The sequence below is a fragment of the Convolutriloba macropyga genome, chromosome 4 (genome assembly GCF_964194025.1).
Source record: "Convolutriloba macropyga chromosome 4, txConMacr16.3, whole genome shotgun sequence".
Classification (NCBI taxonomy): Eukaryota; Metazoa; Xenacoelomorpha; order Acoela; family Convolutidae; genus Convolutriloba; species Convolutriloba macropyga.
In genome coordinates, this window is record NC_134471.1 from 6,743,554 (window position 1) to 6,766,062 (window position 22,509).

Consider the following 22,509-nt stretch of genomic DNA (forward strand, 5'->3'; position numbering starts at 1 on the left):
TTTGTGTTTTTTTTAAAAGTTTGTGTTTCTTTCACAATCTTTTCCTCACGCTACATCGAAAGCTTTTCATCCATCAATACACGTATTTTCTTTGCTAAATTTTATGCGTCCCGTTTATGCTCTCAGTTCAGTGAGTTTTTGATCGTCCTTGTGATCACCATTGACTTCTCACTATTTCAAATTGACGTTGTTTACTTGTGTTTTGCTGGAGGGTTGAATGTGAATTGAGGACATTACACTTTAGGTTAGGAAAGGAAGATATTGATGCCGCAGACAAACTTTCGGACATCGCAAAAATATAGGCAAAAGAGTCCAAAATATTTTTGATCTCAGTTGCTTGAAGTACTACGGATATACAAAATTATCTCAGCTATTTTCTGGCAATTTGCCGGCTATGTTTTTGTCTGTTGAATGTTTTGAACGAACCAGAGTTTTGAACCCGTTCAAAAAGAAGTTAATCAAAACTCACGTCAATTGTTAGGCTGGAATTGGTTCTTTGGCATTAGACAAAAACTACACCAACGATCTTTTAGCCGTGATAAAACTGATAGCCATTTGCTGACCAAAATCTGAAAATTATTTTCACACCTGTAATAGACGATATATATTTTTGAAAAGGTGGATTTAAATTTGTATCACAATGATTAATTTAAACCAATTTAAATCAGATACGAATTTACTAATAATATTCATGACTTTTATATGGCACTAATTTTTTAAATCTTTTTTCTCTTTCCAGGTCAGTTACAAAATTGGAGATTCAGTTCCTCTCACAACAGTATACAGCAAGCCATGCCCGGGTGATAAAGACCCGGCGGCCCCTCGTTTGCATTCGTCCCAGTCTGGAAAGACGTTTGCAATTGGTCACGAGAAGAATCTGAAGATGCAAGAGCGAGCGAAGAAATCAAGTCAACCTAACCTGTCCATACATGAGCAGGACTCGAATAATAACAATGTTCTCATCGCAAACAATCCTCTCAGGTATCTTCTATCTTCGCAATTCGTAATTTTTTGTTGCCTAAATTAGTTTAAAAAATTTGCTGTCCTCGAAAACAAAAAGAGCTAACCTGATACAATAAGATGACATGACAGCAATCAGCATTTCTTTAAAGCGCAGAATTTTTTAAAGAAAAACCTTTAACTGAGCTACCAATTTCGCACTATCCTTTGTGTTAAAATGAATCATAGAATGATAAATGTTATTATCATTATCAGACCAGCGCAATATTTCCCATTAAAATGTGGGGAAGAGGAAAGGGTAAAAATCCCATGAAATGATAGTAATGCGAGAATAAATGACTTTTGCTTTGCTTAATTGGAAGTCGCAAAAATTTTGGGAGCATTTTCTTTAAATTTTTTTTCAGCAATCATGGCATTGGAGGCGCCCCTTTCAAAAAATATTCCTCTGGATCCCTAATCTTGGGAAATCACGGTCCCTCTCCATCAATTCTGGGAGACGAACCCGCGAGCATTCTTGGCCTCCAGAACCCCCCAATCGCCAAACACCCTAATGCAATCTCTTCACACGTGCTCAACTCAGCCAATGATTTTTCCTCCCCACCTCTGGCAATGCAACCGGCAGGTCTAGGAGGGCTGGATCCTGCTGGTATTATGAGGTCAAGAGGCCAGATCTCGCACCCAGCAAACATGATGGATTCCGGACTGGGTACTGTTGGTGATTTTGGGTACCATCCGGTGACTAGCCGGCCCACAACATTGCCGGGTGTGAAGGGAAGTGTCGGTCCTTCGGCCCTGGCCCATCTGGGGGCGCCTTTCAGCTCTCCAATTCAGAATAATGGCCATCACAACAGTGCAATGACAAGAAACGCCAACGTATCCAGAAGTAAGTTTCGAACTATTTAAATCTTTTTTGAACAGGTAAATTAATGTTCACGACCCTGGGTTAAATTTTACCCAGTTAAATCTGATTTCATCACGGGTGCAGAAGATTCCGTGATTTCTCATTTTTTTAAATAAAGAAAACTTTTATTACCCAGTTTATTTGTCGAGATATCACATAGCAACTGATTCTAAAAATGACTGCACTGAAAATCAATTGAGATAAAACTAGTGAATTGAACAGCTTCAACCTAGTTTCAAGCGGTACCTGTTGTCGTTTTAAGTGAATTGACCTGACCGCTACTGCCATTTTAACAAGAGCTTTGTTCAGTTGAGCATTCTTGAAACTACTACCGTTATTCATGAAAATGAAATAAACATAGACTTAAGTTAGCAAACTTTAAATGGGCGCTTTTACTTTTTAATTTACTCTTCTGCTGCTTAGATCTCGGGATGTTCTGGAAATCAGCCTCTTCATTGGGCAGCAACAAATCACACATGCAATCCTCACCCTTTGGGCCTCTAAACCCGGACGCATCCGTATTCTCCCCCACAGATTCGCCCGAACAGCACATTCTCCCACATCCGGGAGGTTCTTACAACATCAACTCACCATATCCTGTGTCCGCTCATACGCCAATGAGTAACCATTACGGGCCCTCAATAACGGGCTCCCAGAATGATGCCCTTGGAACTGTTGGAGTTCTAGGAGGTGGGCAAAATGCCCCGGTTATAGGCGGGTTGTTAAATTTTCCATCTGAAGATGTAGTCGGCGGTATTCCTGGAAATATTGGCAATGCTCCTCCTGTAATGTCTATGAGTGGGAACAATTCCCAGCACTCTGCAAACACCCCATCGCCTCCAGGCGGTCGAAGTGGCATTTCAAGTTTGGTCTCGCCGCCACAAAGGTTCTACAACTCCTCGACTGCCAATAGTTTGGCCCAACTGCAGTTGTTGCAACACCAGCAAGCATTTAGAGGTGGTTCACCTGTCGATTATGGAAATGGGACGGCTTACAATAACAGGTCACATTTCATTTTATTTTTGAAAAACAACTTTTTTATGTCACCTTCTAAATGTTTAATTTGTCCACTTCAATAGCAGGTCATTTTTTGGTCTCATAAGTTTACAAAATACGTCATCTTTTCACATTCTCAAATTTGTTTAGCCGAAAATCAAATCAATTATTTGGTGATATTTCTTTTAAAAGCGCATGAATAAATAGATGTGTTCAGTTTTATTGATTAGGAATCTAGCTGAACAGTTTTAGATGCAGTCGGCAAAATCAGACAGCTTTTAAGTTGCGATGTTCTCTTGTTTTCGATTCTATTTGAGGGAATCACGCGTTGAATTATTTATTACGGTAGGTTGTCCTAACTGAAATGTTTGATGGGCATATAAACTTGGAATTGTTACAATGGGAAGCCACTTTCTAGAGTCTACAATGCTCTGGTTCGAACCTGGAATGTTAAATACTGTTTAATATGTAATAGCGAGAGGATTCTTTTGTTGCAATTTTTAACACCAAATTATTTCAAACTCCGCCTAGCACTTGCACTTTTTACTTAGTTTTATTATTGAATTATTGATGAGGCAATTTTTGTGCTTGATCGTCTGCTCAGTCAACGCAGCATGACATTTTAAGATCCAGGCAAAAGTTGCACTTTAAATTGCTAAGAATTTTCTGGAATTTTGTCTATTGCAGTAGGTGGAAATGTTTTTATTTATTAAAGGGATTATGCATATAACTTTTTTTCTTAAAAAAAGTCTGATTTTATGCAGCTCAAACAGGCCTAAAGTGATTCTCTCAGAACATAAACGCCTTAGATGTCTACTGAGCGGGTGGGGGGGGGGGGGGGGGGGGGGAGGTGGGAGGTCTTCGGCTCCAATTCAAATTACTAGCAATCCTCCGATTCTTTCGAAAATTGATTTGAATCCATTTGGTGTCAAAGCGCAATTGAGATAGAAAAATTAAATTGATGTTTTGATTTAAAAAGGTTTCTAAAAACGTTTCACTCTTGTAAAGTTAACTAACAACTGTTCTATTTTGAAACGAAACAATTACTGTCTTTTTTGATCGATTTTAGGCCATAAAGCGCCACAATTTAAAACAGTATTTGCTCTTTTGAAGATAAGACGTTGTTTGATAACCATTATCAATGTCTTGATGCCATTGTAAAATTGACATTGATAGCCTACGTTATAAACTTGAAGCCGTTGTGTGAAAAGTTTTGGAAAGCTTTGCATAAACAATAAACACCTTGGTCGTGAATTGAGTAACAGACTTGATGTAAATGCAAGTTTAACGCGAAGGTGAAAGAACAAGCAGCTTGTATAAAATGAATCATCGCTATAGTTTACGGTACCGAATAAAGTCTTAAATTCGATTCAATGAAGTTACAAAGATGATGCTTTATAGAAGATTTCTTTTTAGGTAATCAACTTTCGGAGATTATTATTTGGACTGTGAATTTTAATTATTATTTTTATTAAAATTGCAGTTGTTTAATTGCTCTCAAGTTTGTAGCAATTATATTAGTCCTGCTGTCTTAATGCGATTTTTTGCTTGATCAATTTTTCGTCTGTCTCATTTGACTTTTCGTCCTCATAAACGGGATAAACCGGTAAATACCGGAGGGAATTAATTGGCTGAGCAGCTCTCTTAGATCCATTCACTGAAAATGTTTGAAGCATTGTGTGAAGAGTGATTCTGAATCCAAGAGTTTCACCCCCTTCTCTCAGTCCCCCGCTGATCCTTTGAGAAAATTTCGCCCGACGTTAGTCGGCTCTGTTTTTCTGATTAATAGCCGCAAAGCGATAGCTGAGGCTAATATTGGCCTTCTCTTTTTTACAATTCAAAAAATTTGAATTGTATTCTTTTTCTGATCTGTTCACACATTTTCATGATCTTTGAAGTCAAACTGGAGTAGTGGTTTTGGACGCGCGAAACAAGAAATGGAGCGAAAATGCAAGTGGTTTTGCGGCCTGAAATTTTAGTACCCTAATTTAAAAGTACAGTGAGAAAACGTTGTTTGAACAAAAATTCGTTTTCTCGCTAGTGGTTTTTGTTCACATGCGGCAATTTCACTTTGATTTTTACTGTTTTTTTTCGATTGTTTTATTGGATTTGTTTCTAAATGGTTTTCTCCAATCCATTCATAGTTCATTCCTGGCCTAGTGTTTCGTTTGAACCAAATTTATCTTTCTAGCTAGTGGTTTTTTGTTCACATGTGGTATTTTGACATTGATTTTCATTTTTTTAAAAAATTTTTTTTGATCTGATTTTTTGGAAATGGTTTTTCCAATTCACTCATAGTCCGTTCTAGGTCTAGTTTTTGTTTAGTCATTGAGAATTCTTGGAATTGTTGGTCAGGACCTGTCCTGCTATGTTTTTTGTTTCGTCGTCAGGATCTTTTTCCAACCATATGACGTCACAACCAATTCAAATCTGCTTTTTAATCATTCCTTTTTTGCAATTTCAGCTGAATTGCATGCGTGACTTCATTTTTCACTCTTATGGGACCGAATTCTTTTGTTCATTTGCGTGATTTAGTTTTTGATTTCACGTAACTTACCTCACTCTCAAAATTGACCTCCTCACTTTTATTTACTTTAATTTAAAGAGGTAAGTTCAAGTGAGTGTGAGTCGTTCTGATTGAAAGGTTTTGAGGGCACATAATACTGCAAATCTACGAAGCTATTGCGACTATTTTCTGTCAATCTGCCAGCCATGTTTGTCTAATATAGTTATATATCTTCACTAAGCTACCGCTTTATTGGTCTTGAATAAAAAAATGTAAGATTTCGAATTCTGTTTAATTGCTCTCGAACTAAGTTAGTCCTGTGGTCTTTTTAATGCGATTTTGTTAGTTTAATTGATTTTGCGTCTGACCCGTTTAATTATTCATCGTTAAGAACATGATAAACGGTTAACGGCTGGAGAGAATTATGTCACTGAGCAGTTCCCTTAGAGCTACTCTTCACGGAAACTCTTAAAAAGCCAGAAATGCATGACATGATGGGCAGTTCTTTTGGAATTTTAAACCTATCTCACCCTGAATTTAAGATTTATTAGTGCGACATTGGTCGGGTATGTTTAATTGCTCTTGAACGAAGTTCATAGCAATTATTGTAAACGTGTTGGTCTTTTTTATGCAAATTTTTCTCCTGACCATTTTGCGCTTTTCTTCTAGAACATTCTTTGACTTCCCAAGTGACTTTGTCACGCTTTCGTTCTTCATTTTGAGTGATCTCTAATGCTCTCACTTAAAGCTTGTTGCTAATATAAAGTCGGTTGCAGCGTAGCAAAGTTAAGGATCAGATGGAACCGTCGGCAGTGCATATAGTTATGAAGTGGTAGGTCAATGATTCCCGGTGGGGTCGAATATTTTTCCACCCGCCTGTCGTTCGAGAGCAATTCTTCCGTCATTAGTCGGTTTACGTTTTAAAATTGTGCGTTTGGTCGTTCCGTTTTGATTTCAACATTCTTTGTGATTCTCAGTCATTACTTTTACAACAGTTGGAACTATAAGATATGTTTTCTTGATATGTAAAGTAACATATTTTTACTAAGGTAAAGTAAAGTCTCTTTTAGCGGGCAGGTACTGGTTAAAACAAATATTAACTGCCCTCTTTTTAGCGGTTGCAGTGTCGAATTTTTAAATCGGTCTTCGGGCGTCTGGAATTGATCATCAGCTACAATATGCAGCTTAAGCTAGGGAGGGAGGCAGTTTTTTTGTAAAAATTACTCTTTTTAATCATTTTTTGTGCCGTGGGTTATTGCTGCCCTCTAATTTACGATGTTTTTCTTCATCTGTTTTTATAAGTATTTTATGGTTTTAATTAGAAGGAGTTTTATATTAGTGGTATAAACGATGTAACTCAAATTTTACAGTGGATGCTCTGCTTTAAAAGTAAGAGCTACCATTTTTTTGGTGACCATACGTTAAATTGTTTATTTTGTGCAAAAAAAAAACAACAGTTGCATCATGGTGTAGTGTTTTGGTGGTTGATTACGTAATTAGCTCTAGCAACCGACTCGAGTACCTGTGCCTCAGCGTGACTCTTTGATCAATTGAAAGCTGATAATTGTGGCTGTTGTTGATTTGTGGTAATAAAAGCCACTGCGCTGTTGCAAATCGAGGCCTATTGTCATTGCTTGACAGCGATGGCCAATCTTGGCTTCACTTTTTGATGTCTGATTTGATTTCTGAGGATGTTTGATTGATTTCTGAAGTACAGTTGATAGCTATGAAGCGAGAAGAGCGTTTATACGAGACCATAAATTACTTACCTCACTCTCAAAATTGACCTCCTCACTTTTATTTACTTTAATTTAAAGAGGTAAGTTCAAGTGAGTGTGAGTCGTTCTGATTGAAAGGTTTTGAGGGCACATAATACTGCAAATCTACGAAGCTATTGCGACTATTTTCTGTCAATCTGCCAGCCATGTTTGTCTAATATAGTTATATATCTTCACTAAGCTACCGCTTTATTGGTCTTGAATAAAAAAATGTAAGATTTCGAATTCTGTTTAATTGCTCTCGAACTAAGTTAGTCCTGTGGTCTTTTTAATGCGATTTTGTTAGTTTAATTGATTTTGCGTCTGACCCGTTTAATTATTCATCGTTAAGAACATGATAAACGGTTAACGGCTGGAGATAATTATGTCACTGAGCAGTTCCCTTAGAGCTACTCTTCACGGAAACTCTTAAAAAGCCAGAAATGCATGACATGATGGGCAGTTCTTTTGGAATTTTAAACCTATCTCACCCTGAATTTAAGATTTATTAGTGCGACATTGGTCGGGTATGTTTAATTGCTCTTGAACGAAGTTCATAGCAATTATTGTAAACGTGTTGGTCTTTTTTATGCAAATTTTTCTCCTGACCATTTTGCGCTTTTCTTCTAGAACATTCTTTGACTTCCCAAGTGACTTTGTCACGCTTTCGTTCTTCATTTTGAGTGATCTCTAATGCTCTCACTTAAAGCTTGTTGCTAATATAAAGTCGGTTGCAGCGTAGCAAAGTTAAGGATCAGATGGAACCGTCGGCAGTGCATATAGTTATGAAGTGGTAGGTCAATGATTCCCGGTGGGGTCGAATATTTTTCCACCCGCCTGTCGTTCGAGAGCAATTCTTCCGTCATTAGTCGGTTTACGTTTTAAAATTGTGCGTTTGGTCGTTCCGTTTTGATTTCAACATTCTTTGTGATTCTCAGTCATTACTTTTACAACAGTTGGAACTATAAGATATGTTTTCTTGATATGTAAAGTAACATATTTTTACTAAGGTAAAGTAAAGTCTCTTTTAGCGGGCAGGTACTGGTTAAAACAAATATTAACTGCCCTCTTTTTAGCGGTTGCAGTGTCGAATTTTTAAATCGGTCTTCGGGCGTCTGGAATTGATCATCAGCTACAATATGCAGCTTAAGCTAGGGAGGGAGGCAGTTTTTTTGTAAAAAATTACTCTTTTTAATCATTTTTTGTGCCGTGGGTTATTGCTGCCCTCTAATTTACGATGTTTTTCTTCATCTGTTTTTATAAGTATTTTATGGTTTTAATTAGAAGGAGTTTTATATTAGTGGTATAAACGATGTAACTCAAATTTTACAGTGGATGCTCTGCTTTAAAAGTAAGAGCTACCATTTTTTTGGTGACCATACGTTAAATTGTTTATTTTGTGCAAAAAAAACAACAGTTGCATCATGGTGTAGTGTTTTGGTGGTTGATTACGTAATTAGCTCTAGCAACCGACTCGAGTACCTGTGCCTCAGCGTGACTCTTTGATCAATTGAAAGCTGATAATTGTGGCTGTTGTTGATTTGTGGTAATAAAAGCCACTGCGCTGTTGCAAATCGAGGCCTATTGTCATTGCTTGACAGCGATGGCCAATCTTGGCTTCACTTTTTGATGTCTGATTTGATTTCTGAGGATGTTTGATTGATTTCTGAAGTACAGTTGATAGCTATGAAGCGAGAAGAGCGTTTATACGAGACCATAAATTATTTATCACAATCGCGTTGTACCACTTTAATGCGTTTTATTAGCTATGGTCAACTTATGAGCGATGCGACGCGAGGGGTCTTTGTGTGTTATTCGGCATTTTGTTTCAATTTTGATGTCTTTTGTTTTCTTTCTTTTGTTTTATTATCAGGTCAACTTATTCACTGTGTATATAGCAATGTTCGTTTAAGAGTTGTGTTATTCTCATCACATCACGCACTTTTGAGTTTAAAAGTCTGCATTGATATGATCAGTTTTTGAGAGCAAGTTGTTCATTTCCCGATTTGATTGCTCTTGTAGTATGTCAAGGGATGTTTTTGAACCGATATGAGATCTTGTTCAGATTTTTAAAGTGTAGTCTGCAACCACGCCCAATTATGTACTGATCGTGCACTGAGATGCAGTTATAGCAATTGAAATTGAACTTTTTGGCCCCTGAAGCTCTACCGTATGAGTAATAATAAGGCAGTTGAATCAAACTTGAACGTTCGGTTTGATAGAATATAATCGATGTTCAAGTTTATACGTTTAACTACGCTTTTCTGAGAAATCCGATGAAAATTTCCGTAACTCTCTTTGAATTTCTGAATGTTATCAAACGAGTTCAGTTAAATAAAAACTATTTCCTCTTTCATATCCAGTCGATTTCCGTGAAAAATATTCTCTGGTTTCTAACATCCAGAATGGTATTGTGGGGAAAAAGCACTTAAATCTTAAATGAAAATGTTGCCCTGGATATGCGGTATTTATAATGGCCGATAGCTAATAGGAATTGAAACAATTCATGAAAAATGCGCTGCTTGCGAACCTTTGTTAATTTCTTTGTTCTTCTTTGAACAGGTCCCCGTCAATGAAAAGCTCTGGCAACCTGAACCAACCTCAAGCACCCCACTCCACTACCCAGCAACCCCAGTCACAATCCAGTGGGACTAATATCGAGGGGAGCCAGGCCCAAGTCTCCTCTACCCTTTCCTCCCCATCTTCTGGCACTGGTTCCACCTCATCTGCGGGCAACAACACTGCCCTTCCAACTTCGCTTGTTTCAAATCAAGTTGTAAACCAGACGTCTGTCCAGGATTCGATGATTGGCACACCTGCGGGTTCATCGTCGTCAAGCTCGACTGGATCTGGATCTCCTCTTCAGAACCAGAGTCAACAATTTACTCCTCCATCCAGTGCCCAAATTGGAGGCTCGAATGGCAATGTTAAATCCCTGGCCAATACCAGCTCCGTCAATAGCGTCGCAACGCCCCTGGCTTCAAACTCGTCTGTTGCTGGTGGAAATTTTGGATCTGCAACTGTGTCAATGAGTAATGGAGAGGTGCCGTCTGGTCTGTCAAGTGGCCAGACGCCAGAAGCCATTTCTCCGCCTACGCGCTATTCCTCTGGAATGAACCAGCAACAGGTATAACATGCATTACTGCTGAGCAAATTTGGTTTTCTATGTATGGATTGGATAAGTAACTTGTGAAAAATATACTCCATACCAATAATGGCAAAAAATATCATGCTGAAAACAGCAGTTGCTCCGGTTTCATACAATAAGTTTGATCTGCCTCCCGTTACGCTCAGAATGTCATCTTTTGGTAGTAATTTTTTTTACTTCTTGTGATTCTTGTGTAAATTGAAAAGTGCCACATTTTTCAATCATTAATTAATGCGAGCTCACGTTAATGTCAGTTTGACTTTGAAGATGATTTACTGAAGCGGCAGTTCATTAATGAATAACGTTTTGAACGGTGGCTTCAATCATGAGTAATTTTTGACCTTGATTTTATTCTTGAATAACATTTTGACCTTGACAGGCACAGCCAGCCCACCACTCGCGAGCCCATCCCGGAGGTCACCACCCACACCAGCAACAATTGATGACAGCGGACGCCTTCGCCGCCACTAAGTTTGGATCCACAAAACTCAAATCCCGAAAATCCAATATCAACCTCTCTCAGATGTCTCCCACGCAATTTGAAGTGAGTGCACTATTAATAGCTCTCAAAAATTCACGGAGACATAAATTTATTGTGTGAAGAGTTCGACCCCCATCTTCACGCTTTTTTTTTTTAAGTTTTTGAGGTTTATTTAGGTTCATGTCTTTTTTTAGGTTTCTCTAGCCTCAGAGTCTCTAGAGTCACGGAACTTCCTCTAGTGTTTGATATGTTACTGCATAGTTCATAGATGTAATGGAATGCTCTTCAAGATTATAATATCACGAATTTAAGCAATTTTTAAAAATAGTTGCATTTTTTTCATGTTTTTGAATTTTTTCCGGCAGCAGAGGCCCTGGGACCTCCTCCAAAGTTTGATAATAAGCTGTTGCTTAATTTCTAGAGTTGATGGGATGGTGATCAACATTTTTAATTGCTCTCAAACGAAGTTTGTAGCAATTATATTAGTCCTGTCGGTCTTTTTTTTTATGCGATTTTTCGCTTGACCAATTTTTCGTCTGACGCTTTTGACTTTTCGTCCTCAAAAACGGGATAAACAGGTAGCGCCCAGCGGGCATTAAGTGCTCTTAGAGCTTTTTAGCTCTGTTTCAGCTCAAACAGTTTTGGAGTCTTATACTTATGGTGTGAACAGCGGTTCTTAGAGGTTGAAGACCCCCCCCCCCACTGCTGACCCCCCCACTATTGCCCCCCCACCGCCCTGTTGCCCGCCCCACCCCCCCCCCCAACCGACTGTCGCCACCCCCATCGGCACCCCCGTGCACCCTCCCCCCACCCGTGGATAGCTACTGACGAACAACCGCTAGCTAAAAACGCAAATTTATACTAATTTTCACAATTTTCAAGATTTTTGAAAATTTTTGTCAGTTTTTTAAGTTTTTTCAGCCCTAGCAGCCCTAGGTGTCGAGGAATCTACTCTAGGATTTGATAATAGGTTATTGAATAGTTTCTAGTGGTAATAGAATGGTTTCAACATTTCAACACTGCGAATTTTTTGCATTTTTTTGATAAATTTTGCAAATTTTCTCAATGTCTTTGAAAGTTTCAATGTTTCGAGGGTTTAATAATAGGTTACTATGTAGTTTCTAGAAGTAATGGAATCATTTTCAAGATTTAAACATCACGAATTTTAGCATTTTTTTGACAAAAATTGCTATATTTTTAAAATTTTTTGACATATATTTTCATTATTCAAGATTTTTCAGCCTCAGGGTTCAGACAACCGCCTTAAGGGTTTGATAATACGTTGCTGCATAGTTTCTAGTGGTAATAGAATGTTTTTCAACATTTGAACATCACGATTTTTAGCAATTGTTGGATAAAACTTGAATTTTTTTTTCAAATTTTTCAAAATTTGTCATTATCTAAGTTCTTCCAGCCCCAAGAAACCTCGTATAGGCTTTGATAATAGGTTACTGAACAATTTTTATTGCGATAGAATAGTTTTGAACTTTTTAATATCACAAATTTTATCGATTTTTTAATAAAACTTATTATTTTTTCAAATTTTTTTTTGAAATTTTTGTCATTTTATTTGCAGTTTTTGAGTCCTTTTTTGAGTTTAACGATTAACACTGGCCAACGAAGCTTTTTAAGTCTTGCAGATGGGTTACATGACAAAAATCCAGAGGCAAAAAATGTTCTTTGCACATTTTCGTCACTGCGAAATGTGGAAAGTTTTCTTCTGAATTTTGCACTATCAGTTTTTTATATGATTTAGTTACTAACAAGGCTAGAATCTCATGGAAAAAATTTCTAGCTCTCTCTTTCTCTGTGTGTGTGTGTTGGTTGGCGTTTCTTTCCTTCTCTTTCTCGCTCACGTTTTACCTCGCACTCTCTCTCTCTCTCTCTCCTTAACTCTTTTGTTGACTTCAGCGGCTGTTATGTGGCGTGATAATATCGTCTATTACCCTAGCCTCACGCCTCTTCAATCAAGCAAAAGCTAACCTCACTAAACAGTGGCTAGGTGCTGACAACCGCCCGCCGGTCGTTTGAGAGCAATTCGCCCGACGTTAGTCGGTTATGTTTTATCACTCCAGTTTTAGTAAATTTTTGGATAAAATTTAAGATTTGCAAATTTTTGGAAAATTTTTATGTTCCAAGTGTATGGATCATTATGAGCCTGTGAAACTATTTCAGGCTTGAAACAGGGATACCGGATAATCTCTTGAGACAATGAAATGGTTCTGAAGATGTTCATATCTTGAATTTGAGTAAGATTTTTGTTAAAATTTGCTATTTTTTCCAAGATTTTTCAATATTTTTTGTCCTTTTCTGAGTTTAGCGACCAGTACTGGCCAACGAAGCTATTCAAATCTCCGAGATGGGTTACTTGACAGAACTTTGGAGACAAAAAATTGTTTTGAACTTTTTACTGCAAAGTTGAAAAACTTTTTTTTAATTTTGCCTTTTTCAGTTTTTTCTATACCATTTATTTACGAACAAGGCTAGAAAACTAGAATTTGCAGAGTCGAATCCCATCATGGAAAATATTCGGGTCTCTCTATCTCTCTCTGTCGGTTAGGGTTCCTTTCCTTGTCATCATCTCTGATCCTGATTAACAATGAGTTATAGTAGAATTGTTTTTCTATCATAAACGTCCTAACAGGAACTTTTTAGGAAACTATTGTTAATTGCTCTCAAAAGCAATTTGTAGCAAATATATTAATCCTGTGTCTCTTTTATGCAATTTTTCGCTTGGCCGATTTTTCGTCTGACCCATTTGACTTTCGTCTTGAGAAACGGGATAAAGAGGTAGCGCCCAGAGATCTTTAAACCGTGGCTAGCTGCTGACGAAGCCAACTTCTCGCCGATCGTTTGATAGCAATTCGCCCGACGTTAGTCGGTTATGTTTCCATTATCAACACTGTTGCTTTTCTTTGTCAACTAACTTGTTTTGTTAACTTATTTTTAAGTTCCATTAATGTGATTGGTTACGTTTTGTGTGCAGGTTCTTAATTTAAGATTTTCAGATTTCTGACAGACGGGACAACGATTCATCCTTTATTTCTCGTGTACCGTTTTTGTTTTGTACTGTTTTGTTTCGTCCTACTGTTTTGTTTCGTCCCTCATTTTTATAGCTACAAGCTGAGCGTAGCTATATTATGGTATTCTTGGTTTCTATGACTCAAAGAGGAATAATGAAGAAGTCTGCCGAACAATTTTGAACAGCAGAGCTGAGAGAGGAAGGGTTATCACTTTGTTCATGTCGCTGTTAACGAAGTTGAGATGCAAAAAATATTTCTATTAGCGTGCAATTTTTCGAGGCTGTTTTTTAAAAAAAATATACCGCAGTGATTTTAATAAGGTTGTTTTCGTAGCGTTAATTGAACGAGTCAAAATTGTTGTTTGTATGTAAACTTTTATTATTTTAGGCGCTCTCCTTTTTTAATTCGCTTTACCTTTTGATCTCGTTTTACATAGTAATTTTAACACTCTCATAAGAAGCGCATAAGGAAAATGTTCTCAACCTTATAGGGAAAAAAATGAATTTAGCGCCTACGTAATTTTGTGAGCTACAGAGATCTATTTTTAGATAAATCTATATGTTCGAAATCTTTGGTGTCTCTAATTCCCTTAATCGCTTTCTAAGAGGAGATTTTCAATTTACGTTGCAGCCAAATAGATAAAGCTTCAAAATTGGTTTCCGGAATCAGTGTAACTCGAGAATCGTGCTTTAATGTGATTTCGTAATAATCTGAGAAATATTTTTTGCTGATTTTTTCTTACATTTTCTCACAATAATATCTGATGTGATGGATACTGTTTCACTTCCATTTTCACTTTGCTGACCATTTTTGATTGCGCAGTTTTAACACTTTTCCTAGCCAAAGGGGGTTTGCCAAGTCGCCTACGTAACAACCCACAGGGGCGTCTGATTCAAGATAGAGGGTAACTTAGTGCTATTTGAATGCAAATGTGTCTTTTCATTTTTAATTTGCCCAACTTGCCCGTTGCCTATAAAATATCGATAGCTTATCTGCTGTGCCGGGGCAGGAAGCGTTACCCACTGCGCAAATCAATTCGGTGTCAGCTTGATTTAAATCCCGCTCGCTTCCCGACTTAATCCAGCCTCCACCCTTTTGGAAGTGTTTAACTTCACGACGTGTTGTAGATTTAAAAAGTGAATTAAATTTAGTTCATGTCGCTAGCCAATTGCCATTCTTAGCCGATAGCTTGTTGGACCGAATCTCGATTCCAAATGGCATGTACTGCTGGTGAATATTAAAAAAAAACGTTTTTAGTTCAATTTTTGTGGATAATGTCAATCGTAACAGGAAAAGTTTCACTAGGAAAAGCTTGTCTGATAGCTTAAAACGTTTTAAAAGCATGGATTACAGTTAATTTTTTCTGGAATTTGCGAGGATAATCCTAAAATTGTAATATTCAATACGCAAATGTGTTTGCTGTTCAAATTTGCGATTCCAATTTAAGAAATTTTAGATTTAAGGTATTTCACTTATCGAACTCTCATGCCTTGTTTACGTGTTTGGGGCGTATGGGAACTAAGGCTTCAGCATAACAAATTAGTTAATGATATTGTTATTTTTTTCTCAATGAAAAAGAGACCAAATGCATTCTCTAAAATCAATTTAGTTGAACTGATAAAGTATAACTGTCATCATTTTTTTGCTCTTTTGCTTTAAGATTGGGTTGTTTTTGGTTCCGAAGTATGTATCATTATGAATTAGTCTTCATTATTCTGTTTTAAAGAATTTCGTCCAATATTTTGGGTTCCGTTTTCAATAATCAAGTTTTTTTTAGGCTAAGTGATTATTTGTTAATATTTCGGCCAGGCAATCTGTCGTCACATAAGGCGATTTGTTTGTTTTGATAGCCAACTTGCGCCATTAATGCTTGTCATGTTTTGGTTGCTGATAAAAACATTTTTATTGCCAGTCACGCGTGGCCTGCTTCCAACCATTAATCTTTCAAAAACTAAAGCTATAAATTGATATGGTTGCCGTAATGCTTTATGGCTTGTCATAATGAAGCTAAGCTGCACTGTTAATCTGAATTCTGATCAATTTACAATTGGTTGTGAAAGTTTAATCCGTTTTGTCTAACAAGTTCATACATTTTAAATTGCTCTCAAACGTTTTTCAACAACATTTTTACAGCTTTTTCACATTCCGCCTGAACAAGTCTAAAAGTCTGTCGAGCACTGTGAAAATGTCTTGAATGTTAGTGGTTAACAATTAGAGGCGTAATATTAGCTCTAGCCAAGCAAACACAAAAAACATGCGTTTACAATAGAATAATCAAAATATTAATAAATCAATACTTTGTTGCCTGGCTTTAGTGAATAAAGCTAACCCATAACGCTGATTTTTTTCTACTAACGCCGTTAGAAATTTAATTTTAGTCAGCCTTGCGTTTGAACTCGCAAAAATGCGTTTCTTGAAACTGATGAACTGCAGTCGGCGTTTTTTGATCGGAAAGCTAACTGCCTCCGAAAAGGGGCGCAATTGCCCTCAGCTAATTTTAATATAGTGGGTAAGGACGATTTAGATGAAACCAAAATCCAGATATTATGCATGGAAAAATTTGCTGATGTGTAAAATCGAACTGACAAAATCATTGCAAAAAGCGGTCGCTATTGTTTAAACAAGAAAGCTGCCGCAGTTGGGGCGCATTGATCCAGAATATCAACAAAACCTGTATCCTTAGGTTTTTTCACCTTCGTATCAGTAAAAACATCTTTAAATATCCTTTATCCATGAACAAGATCTCTGTTTTTTTAATGGTAAAGCAATTGTAGCAGCTGTTGTTCTGAAAGACGTGTGCGCTACTGAAATAAAGAAACCATAAAATCTTTAAAGTACTGATGGTTTTTCATATTTTTAGCTAAGTTGTCTTTCATGGGATTAAATTAGTTCTAAAATTGATATAAAGTGGGCTTTTAATTGATAGCAACAATGTTCATGAATCTTAGATTGCGCAAATTATTGGGAAGAGGAAATTGATTTTCTCATAATTTAGTTACATAGCTTCTGGCTCAGCTCAGAACACTTAGTAAGGATACGTTAAACTGATCTGGGACGAGCTTTGAAGAAATTTGTTTCTCAACATGTGTATTTTTATTCTTTTTTGTTGATAGTTTTGACTTTCTGAACGATTTAAATGCCTGAGCGATTTAATGCGACTTTTCGTCTTCAAAAATTAGATAAACTGCTGAAGCCCGAGAGTATTAAATGTCTAAGAAGCTTCCTTAGAGCTTTACTAGTTTCTAATTGTACGGTTCATCAAAGCTGCTGGGAAAGCAGAACTTCAAGGCGTGAAGTTCAATATCAAATTAATGTTAGTTTGATACCTCTCCGTCACCACACTCGGCGTACTGCGGCTTGGCCCACGTTTGTCCAGCGATAGTCGCTTATGATTGTGTTAATGATTATTGATTTAATTGGAACGCAAGAAATTTTGACTCGTTTTGTTTTGGCTTAAATGCCAGTTTGTTTTTGTGTTTTCCAGTGAATTAAGAACGTACTAACTGACCATGCAACTTCTTGTTTTTTTTTGTTAAAATCGGGCTATTATTGGTAAAACTATAAAAAGTGAAAAGAAACAGTTTTTTAACTGTTTTTTTAATTGCTCTCAATTTAAGTTTGTAGCATTTATATTAGTCCTATTGGTCTTTTTTATGCAATTTTTCGTCTGACCCATGTGACTTTTCGCCCATAAAAACGGAATAAATAGGTAGCGCCCAGCGGACTTTGAGTTTTATTAGATGCCCTTAGCCACGTTTAGTTGTCATTCAAGTGCATAGTGTGGTGAAGCTACTGGGAAGGCCGTAGTGTAAGTTTAAAAGGTCTTTTTTAGGAGTTTTTCAGCCCAAAATGTTGCAATTTTTCGTTTTTTTTCGAATTTTTTTTGTTGGACCAGACTAAAACTGAGGCTGGTCAAAGTTGATAAAGGTCTTTTGCAAGACATAAATTTTTAATGACCATTTTCGGAGCTATATGTTTTGGTAATCCGAAAAAAACAAGGAAATTTATACTAATTTTCACAATTTTTTTCAAGCTTTTTGACTTTTTTTTATTTTGGTCAGCCCCAGGTGTCAAGGGATCTTCTCTGGGGTTTGATAATGGTTTACTGCATAGTTTCTAGATGTAATGGAATGTATTTCAAGACTTTAACATCAGGAGTTTTTGGATTTTTTTCGGGTTTTTTCAGCCTCAGGGGGTCAGAAAACCTCCGCTCGGGTTCGATAATAAGTCACTGGAAAATTTTTTATAGCCCTGGATTTATTTTCAACTTTTTATTATCCCAAGTTGTAGCAATTTGATGATAAAACTTGCAGTTTTTTTCATGTTTTTTTGAACTTTTTCGTCATTTTTTTTTAGGTTTTTCCAGCATCAAGAGCCACGGAACCTCCTCTAAATTTTGATGGTAGTTTACTGCGTAGTTCTTAGATGTAAAGGAATGTTTTTCAAGAATTTTTTGGCACCAGGGACCTCCAAAGTTTGGTAATAAGCTGCTGCATATTTTCTAGAGTTAATGGAATGCTTATCAATATTTTAATGAGTAGAGTTGTAGCGATTTTTCGATAAAATTCATTTTTTTTTCAAATTTGCGGAAAATTATCATGTTCCAAGTGTATGGATCTTTTACATAGCCTCTTTAGATACTTTTCAGATGACTGTTCAGGATTGTTTCAGACTGTTTCAGATGTCTCCTTAGATACTTTTAGATAGTCTTTTACATACTGGATGGTCTCTTGAGACAATGAATTGGTTCTGAAGATTCTAATATTACGAATTTATGCTAGATTTTGTGAAAATTTGTAATTTTTTTCAAAATTTTTTGAACATTTTTGAACATTCTGAGTTTAAATATCATTACTAGCTAACGAAATGTTTTAAGTGTTGCAGATGGGTTACATGACAGAACTCAGAGACAAAATATTCTTATGAACATTTTTTCACTGCGAAATCTCGAAAATTTAAAATTTTGCAGTTTTCAGTTTTTTTTCTCTGATTTAATTACTAACAAGGGTAGAAAAGTTGAAGTTACAGAGTCGAATCTCATCATTCCTAGCTCTCTCCCTCTCTCTCTTTCTTTTACTTTTGTTGATGGGGCTTCAGCTGCTGTTTTTCGGCGTGATGTCATCATCTGTTACCCTCATTAATGCTGAATTATAGTAGAAATGTTATCATAAATGACTTTACTGCACTTTTTAGGAAATTATTATTAATTGCTCTCAAACATAGTTTCTAGGAATTATATTAATCCTTTTTGGTTTTTTATGCGATTTTTTGCTTGACCGATTTTTGTCTGAGCCATTTCTTTTTTCGTCCTCAGAAATGGGATAAAGAGGTAGCGCCCAGAGGCCATTAAGCCCTTTCAGCTCACTATTCTCCAAGTTTGCGATTCACAGAAACTGTTTTGGAGACCTATACTTATGGTGAAGGGCGGTTCTTAGAAATTGATCCCATACCCCCACCCCTCCCCCACATCAGCCCCCCAATCCCCACCTCTGCACATCGTTCAGGCCGTAAGGGTCCCGTGCAGCCACCCACTCCCCGTGTTTCACCACCCCCTCCCCGCGGCTGTGTAACCGCCCTCGCGCTGCGCTCACCTCACTCCCCTTCAATTAAGCTAAAGCTAGCCTCACTAAACCGTGGCTAGCTTCTGAGGAAGCCAGCAGATCACCGGTATTTTGAGAGCAATTTGCTCGACGTTAGTCGGTTATGTTTCCAATTTCTTCTTAAGTCTAACCGAGCAACGTCCCAAATAAAATATAATTTTTATGGTCTATACAAACGACGAATTTTAAAAATTGTCTTGCATTGACTAGCAGAGTGCCTTATAATTATAAGTACCAAAATCTCTTAGAATAAGGTAATGACCTATTCGAATGCATATGAAAATTGTGGCTGTATGTCTGCTGTAAAATGGAATATCATTCGAGCCGTAGAAAATTGATAGAAGTTCATAATAAAATTGAGTAGTCTTATTTATTCATGCCATCTTGTTAGATGATGCACGATTACTGGAATACAAACAATTAACTGAGCTGTCAGTTTTTTTTTATAGCCAGATACCTCAGAGCAACTTAGCAACAGTCTGATTGTCTGATTGTTTTTAATAATTGTTGCATTTGTGTCTTCGACTCAGCACATCAGTAAGAAATTAGACAAATTCAATGAATAACTAGCTTTTGAATTGATGCATTCTTTTTCAATATGAAAAGGAAAACCATTGTTAAAATTTTCGATAATTTAAGGCAAAATGAACCAAAATTATCGCTGTGTTTACAATAAAAAACTGGATAAATCTGGAATATCTATAAATCTACAAAAAAGGAACAGCATTTAAAAATGAGCGAAAACGTTGCCGGTTGCAGCATTTGATATCGCTAATTTTTTCAAACAATTTGATTAGTTTAGGCAATGAATCTCGAAGTTAATTTTAGAAACCAGATAAACAGTACAAGTCTTTCACCTCGTCATTTTTAATCTGAGTTTGTTTTTCCATGTACCCCTCGCTCATGTTTGGGATGAACATATTTACTTTTCAAATACAAAAGTCGAACGATGAGTTCAAACTTTTTTGAGAGCAATTAAGCAGGTAAAACAAAGTGAATGTTTTGCCGACATCCAAGAAGAAAAAGTTTTAATGCTTTCAGGCGTACATGAGGCACAAAACCTCAACAATGCATAGCCGACCTCCCCATACAAACTACACTGACGCATACCCAGCATCGGGAGGATGCTACACCAGCAACGCGCCAGGACATCACAACTCCAATTCTAACAACGTCCGCGAGTCACAACAGGCAATGATGTCTGGATCCCAACATCACGGGGGTTCTTCAGGGTCTAATCATGGAACTCCCAGTGGTGGTTACTATGGACCCCTGAGCCCAGTTGGGCGAGGGGGCAGCAGCGGAAGCAGTACCTCAACTCCATCGCCTTGCGGATCCTATCCTGGATTCCCGTCTCCTGCAATGTCGGAATTGATTCCCAACGGAGGTCTCATCCGTGGACAACATGGATCCCAAATGTCAACAAATGGGATGGTTGGAAGACAAAATGGAATCCTGGGAAATGCCCAGCAGAACTTTGATCAGCTGGTTAACGAAATGTGTGATGACCCTTTCTTCCGCCAAAGCAACAATCTTAACTCCTTCTTCACAAACTCGGCGGCTCAAGGATCCTTTGGAGGACAAAGCAATCACGCATTTGCCAACCAACAGCCATTTGGATTGGGTTCGGGGGGCTCCTATGATTCTTCGTCCGGCTTTGCTGGATCTCCCGAAAGTGGTTCCGGTTCCGGCTGGAATCAATCTTCAGCTGCTGCTTTGAGGTATCAACAGCAGTTTCAGGCTGCAGCCGCAGTCACGGCAAGTGCCAACAACTCCACAAATGCAGTTTCTAATACCTTCCTGCCACCCTTTGCTAATCTGGCCAGCCGAGTGGGCGCCAACTGAGATCAACAAGAGAACTGGAAATCCTCAACGCCTTGAAGTGAGTTTATACAAAGTCTGTTCACAATAACTGAATGTGAAAAAAGAAGAAATGTGACTTTTATCAGATGAAGAAACATTCGCTTAGAAATTTGCCCTCATACACACATTTGTCTAGTTTGAGTTTTTGTTACATTGAATTGCTTCCTTTTGAGGTTTAATTATTTGCTCAGCGCTGGATATAATTGATAGTAATATTATGACCCGTCGATACCTGTTACTGCAAAATCGCTTTGCTCTGAAACGCTCTCAAAAATACTACCTTGAATTTTGGAGGGCATTATTAAACAATATCAACTATGTGCTATATTTTCAGTTTTCATCAAAAGACATGATGAAGACATATTGAAATGAAGACATATTTTCCTCCTGTCATGTTCAAAAATTATTGATTCGATTCAAACTCTGATGTTGCTATATCTAATCTTGCTTCATTTGATCATATCTTAAAGAGCGAGATGTATTCTTTGCTAATTAATTGCCCAAAATTTGAACGATTTAGCAGCAAATGTCGGTTTATTGCGGTTCATTTTATTTCTGATGCTTCAACAACAGCGGTTCTTAATTCAAATTTCATGTCTTTTTCAACAAGTCCCGCCTAAGTAGAGAATCCAATTTATTTGTTGCTCAAAACGCATTATCGTCACCATCTCCTATAATTCACCACATTGCTTCCCAAATCTGAAGATAACCGAAATTAAGTCACTTTAATTTCTCCTCCTAATCCGCCAATTTCGCGGAGCCAATTTCGATTTTAAATTGCCTTTTTTACAAAGAAGCTTTTTTCAGCGGTTTCTTTTCTGCTTTTGTTTGTGTAAGTTGCTTTTGAAAAGAGAGTTGATTGTTTGTGAATATAGGTGGGGGTTCATCCCCACATTATGTGATCGATATGACTTCTTGCGTCAATAAAAAATTTAGGTAAAGGTGACAAAACACTCTTTCGGATGCTCAATTTAACTGATTCGAATGATATATAAAGCAAAGCAAAGTACAATCCAATAACGTATAAGCATCATTAACGTATTAAGATTACGACGATCATAGCAACAAGTGGTTTTTTAGACGGCAATTTTTGATGCTCATTTGGCCGGTATTTTGTCTAATAACGCATTAGTTCAATGCCAGTCACCATTTTGTACCAATGAATTCAAAAAGCCGAAAAATATTGAGCCGAATCATGTCTTATTTGATAGGTCTTATGATTAGATTTACTTGAAATTATGTTAATTGCACTTTTTCCGAGCTTTGTACGTAAA

At 37.2% G+C, this 22,509-nt stretch overlaps 1 protein-coding gene across 1 annotated transcript in view; it reads left to right on the plus strand.

The window, feature by feature from the left end:
• The window catches only part of LOC142337437 (uncharacterized), a 35,785-nt gene extending 13,837 nt beyond the window's left edge, over window positions 1-21,948 (plus strand). Inside the window, exons 3-8 of the mRNA XM_075386662.1 lie at window positions 740-981; window positions 1,365-1,843; window positions 2,285-2,864; window positions 9,683-10,247; window positions 10,648-10,812; window positions 20,414-21,948. Of these exons, the coding sequence (XP_075242777.1) occupies window positions 740-981; window positions 1,365-1,843; window positions 2,285-2,864; window positions 9,683-10,247; window positions 10,648-10,812; window positions 20,414-21,217 (2,835 nt within the window). The 3' untranslated portion in view covers window positions 21,218-21,948. The remainder of the gene's footprint in view (window positions 1-739; window positions 982-1,364; window positions 1,844-2,284; window positions 2,865-9,682; window positions 10,248-10,647; window positions 10,813-20,413) is intronic.
• Window positions 21,949-22,509: the final 561 nt, after the last annotated feature.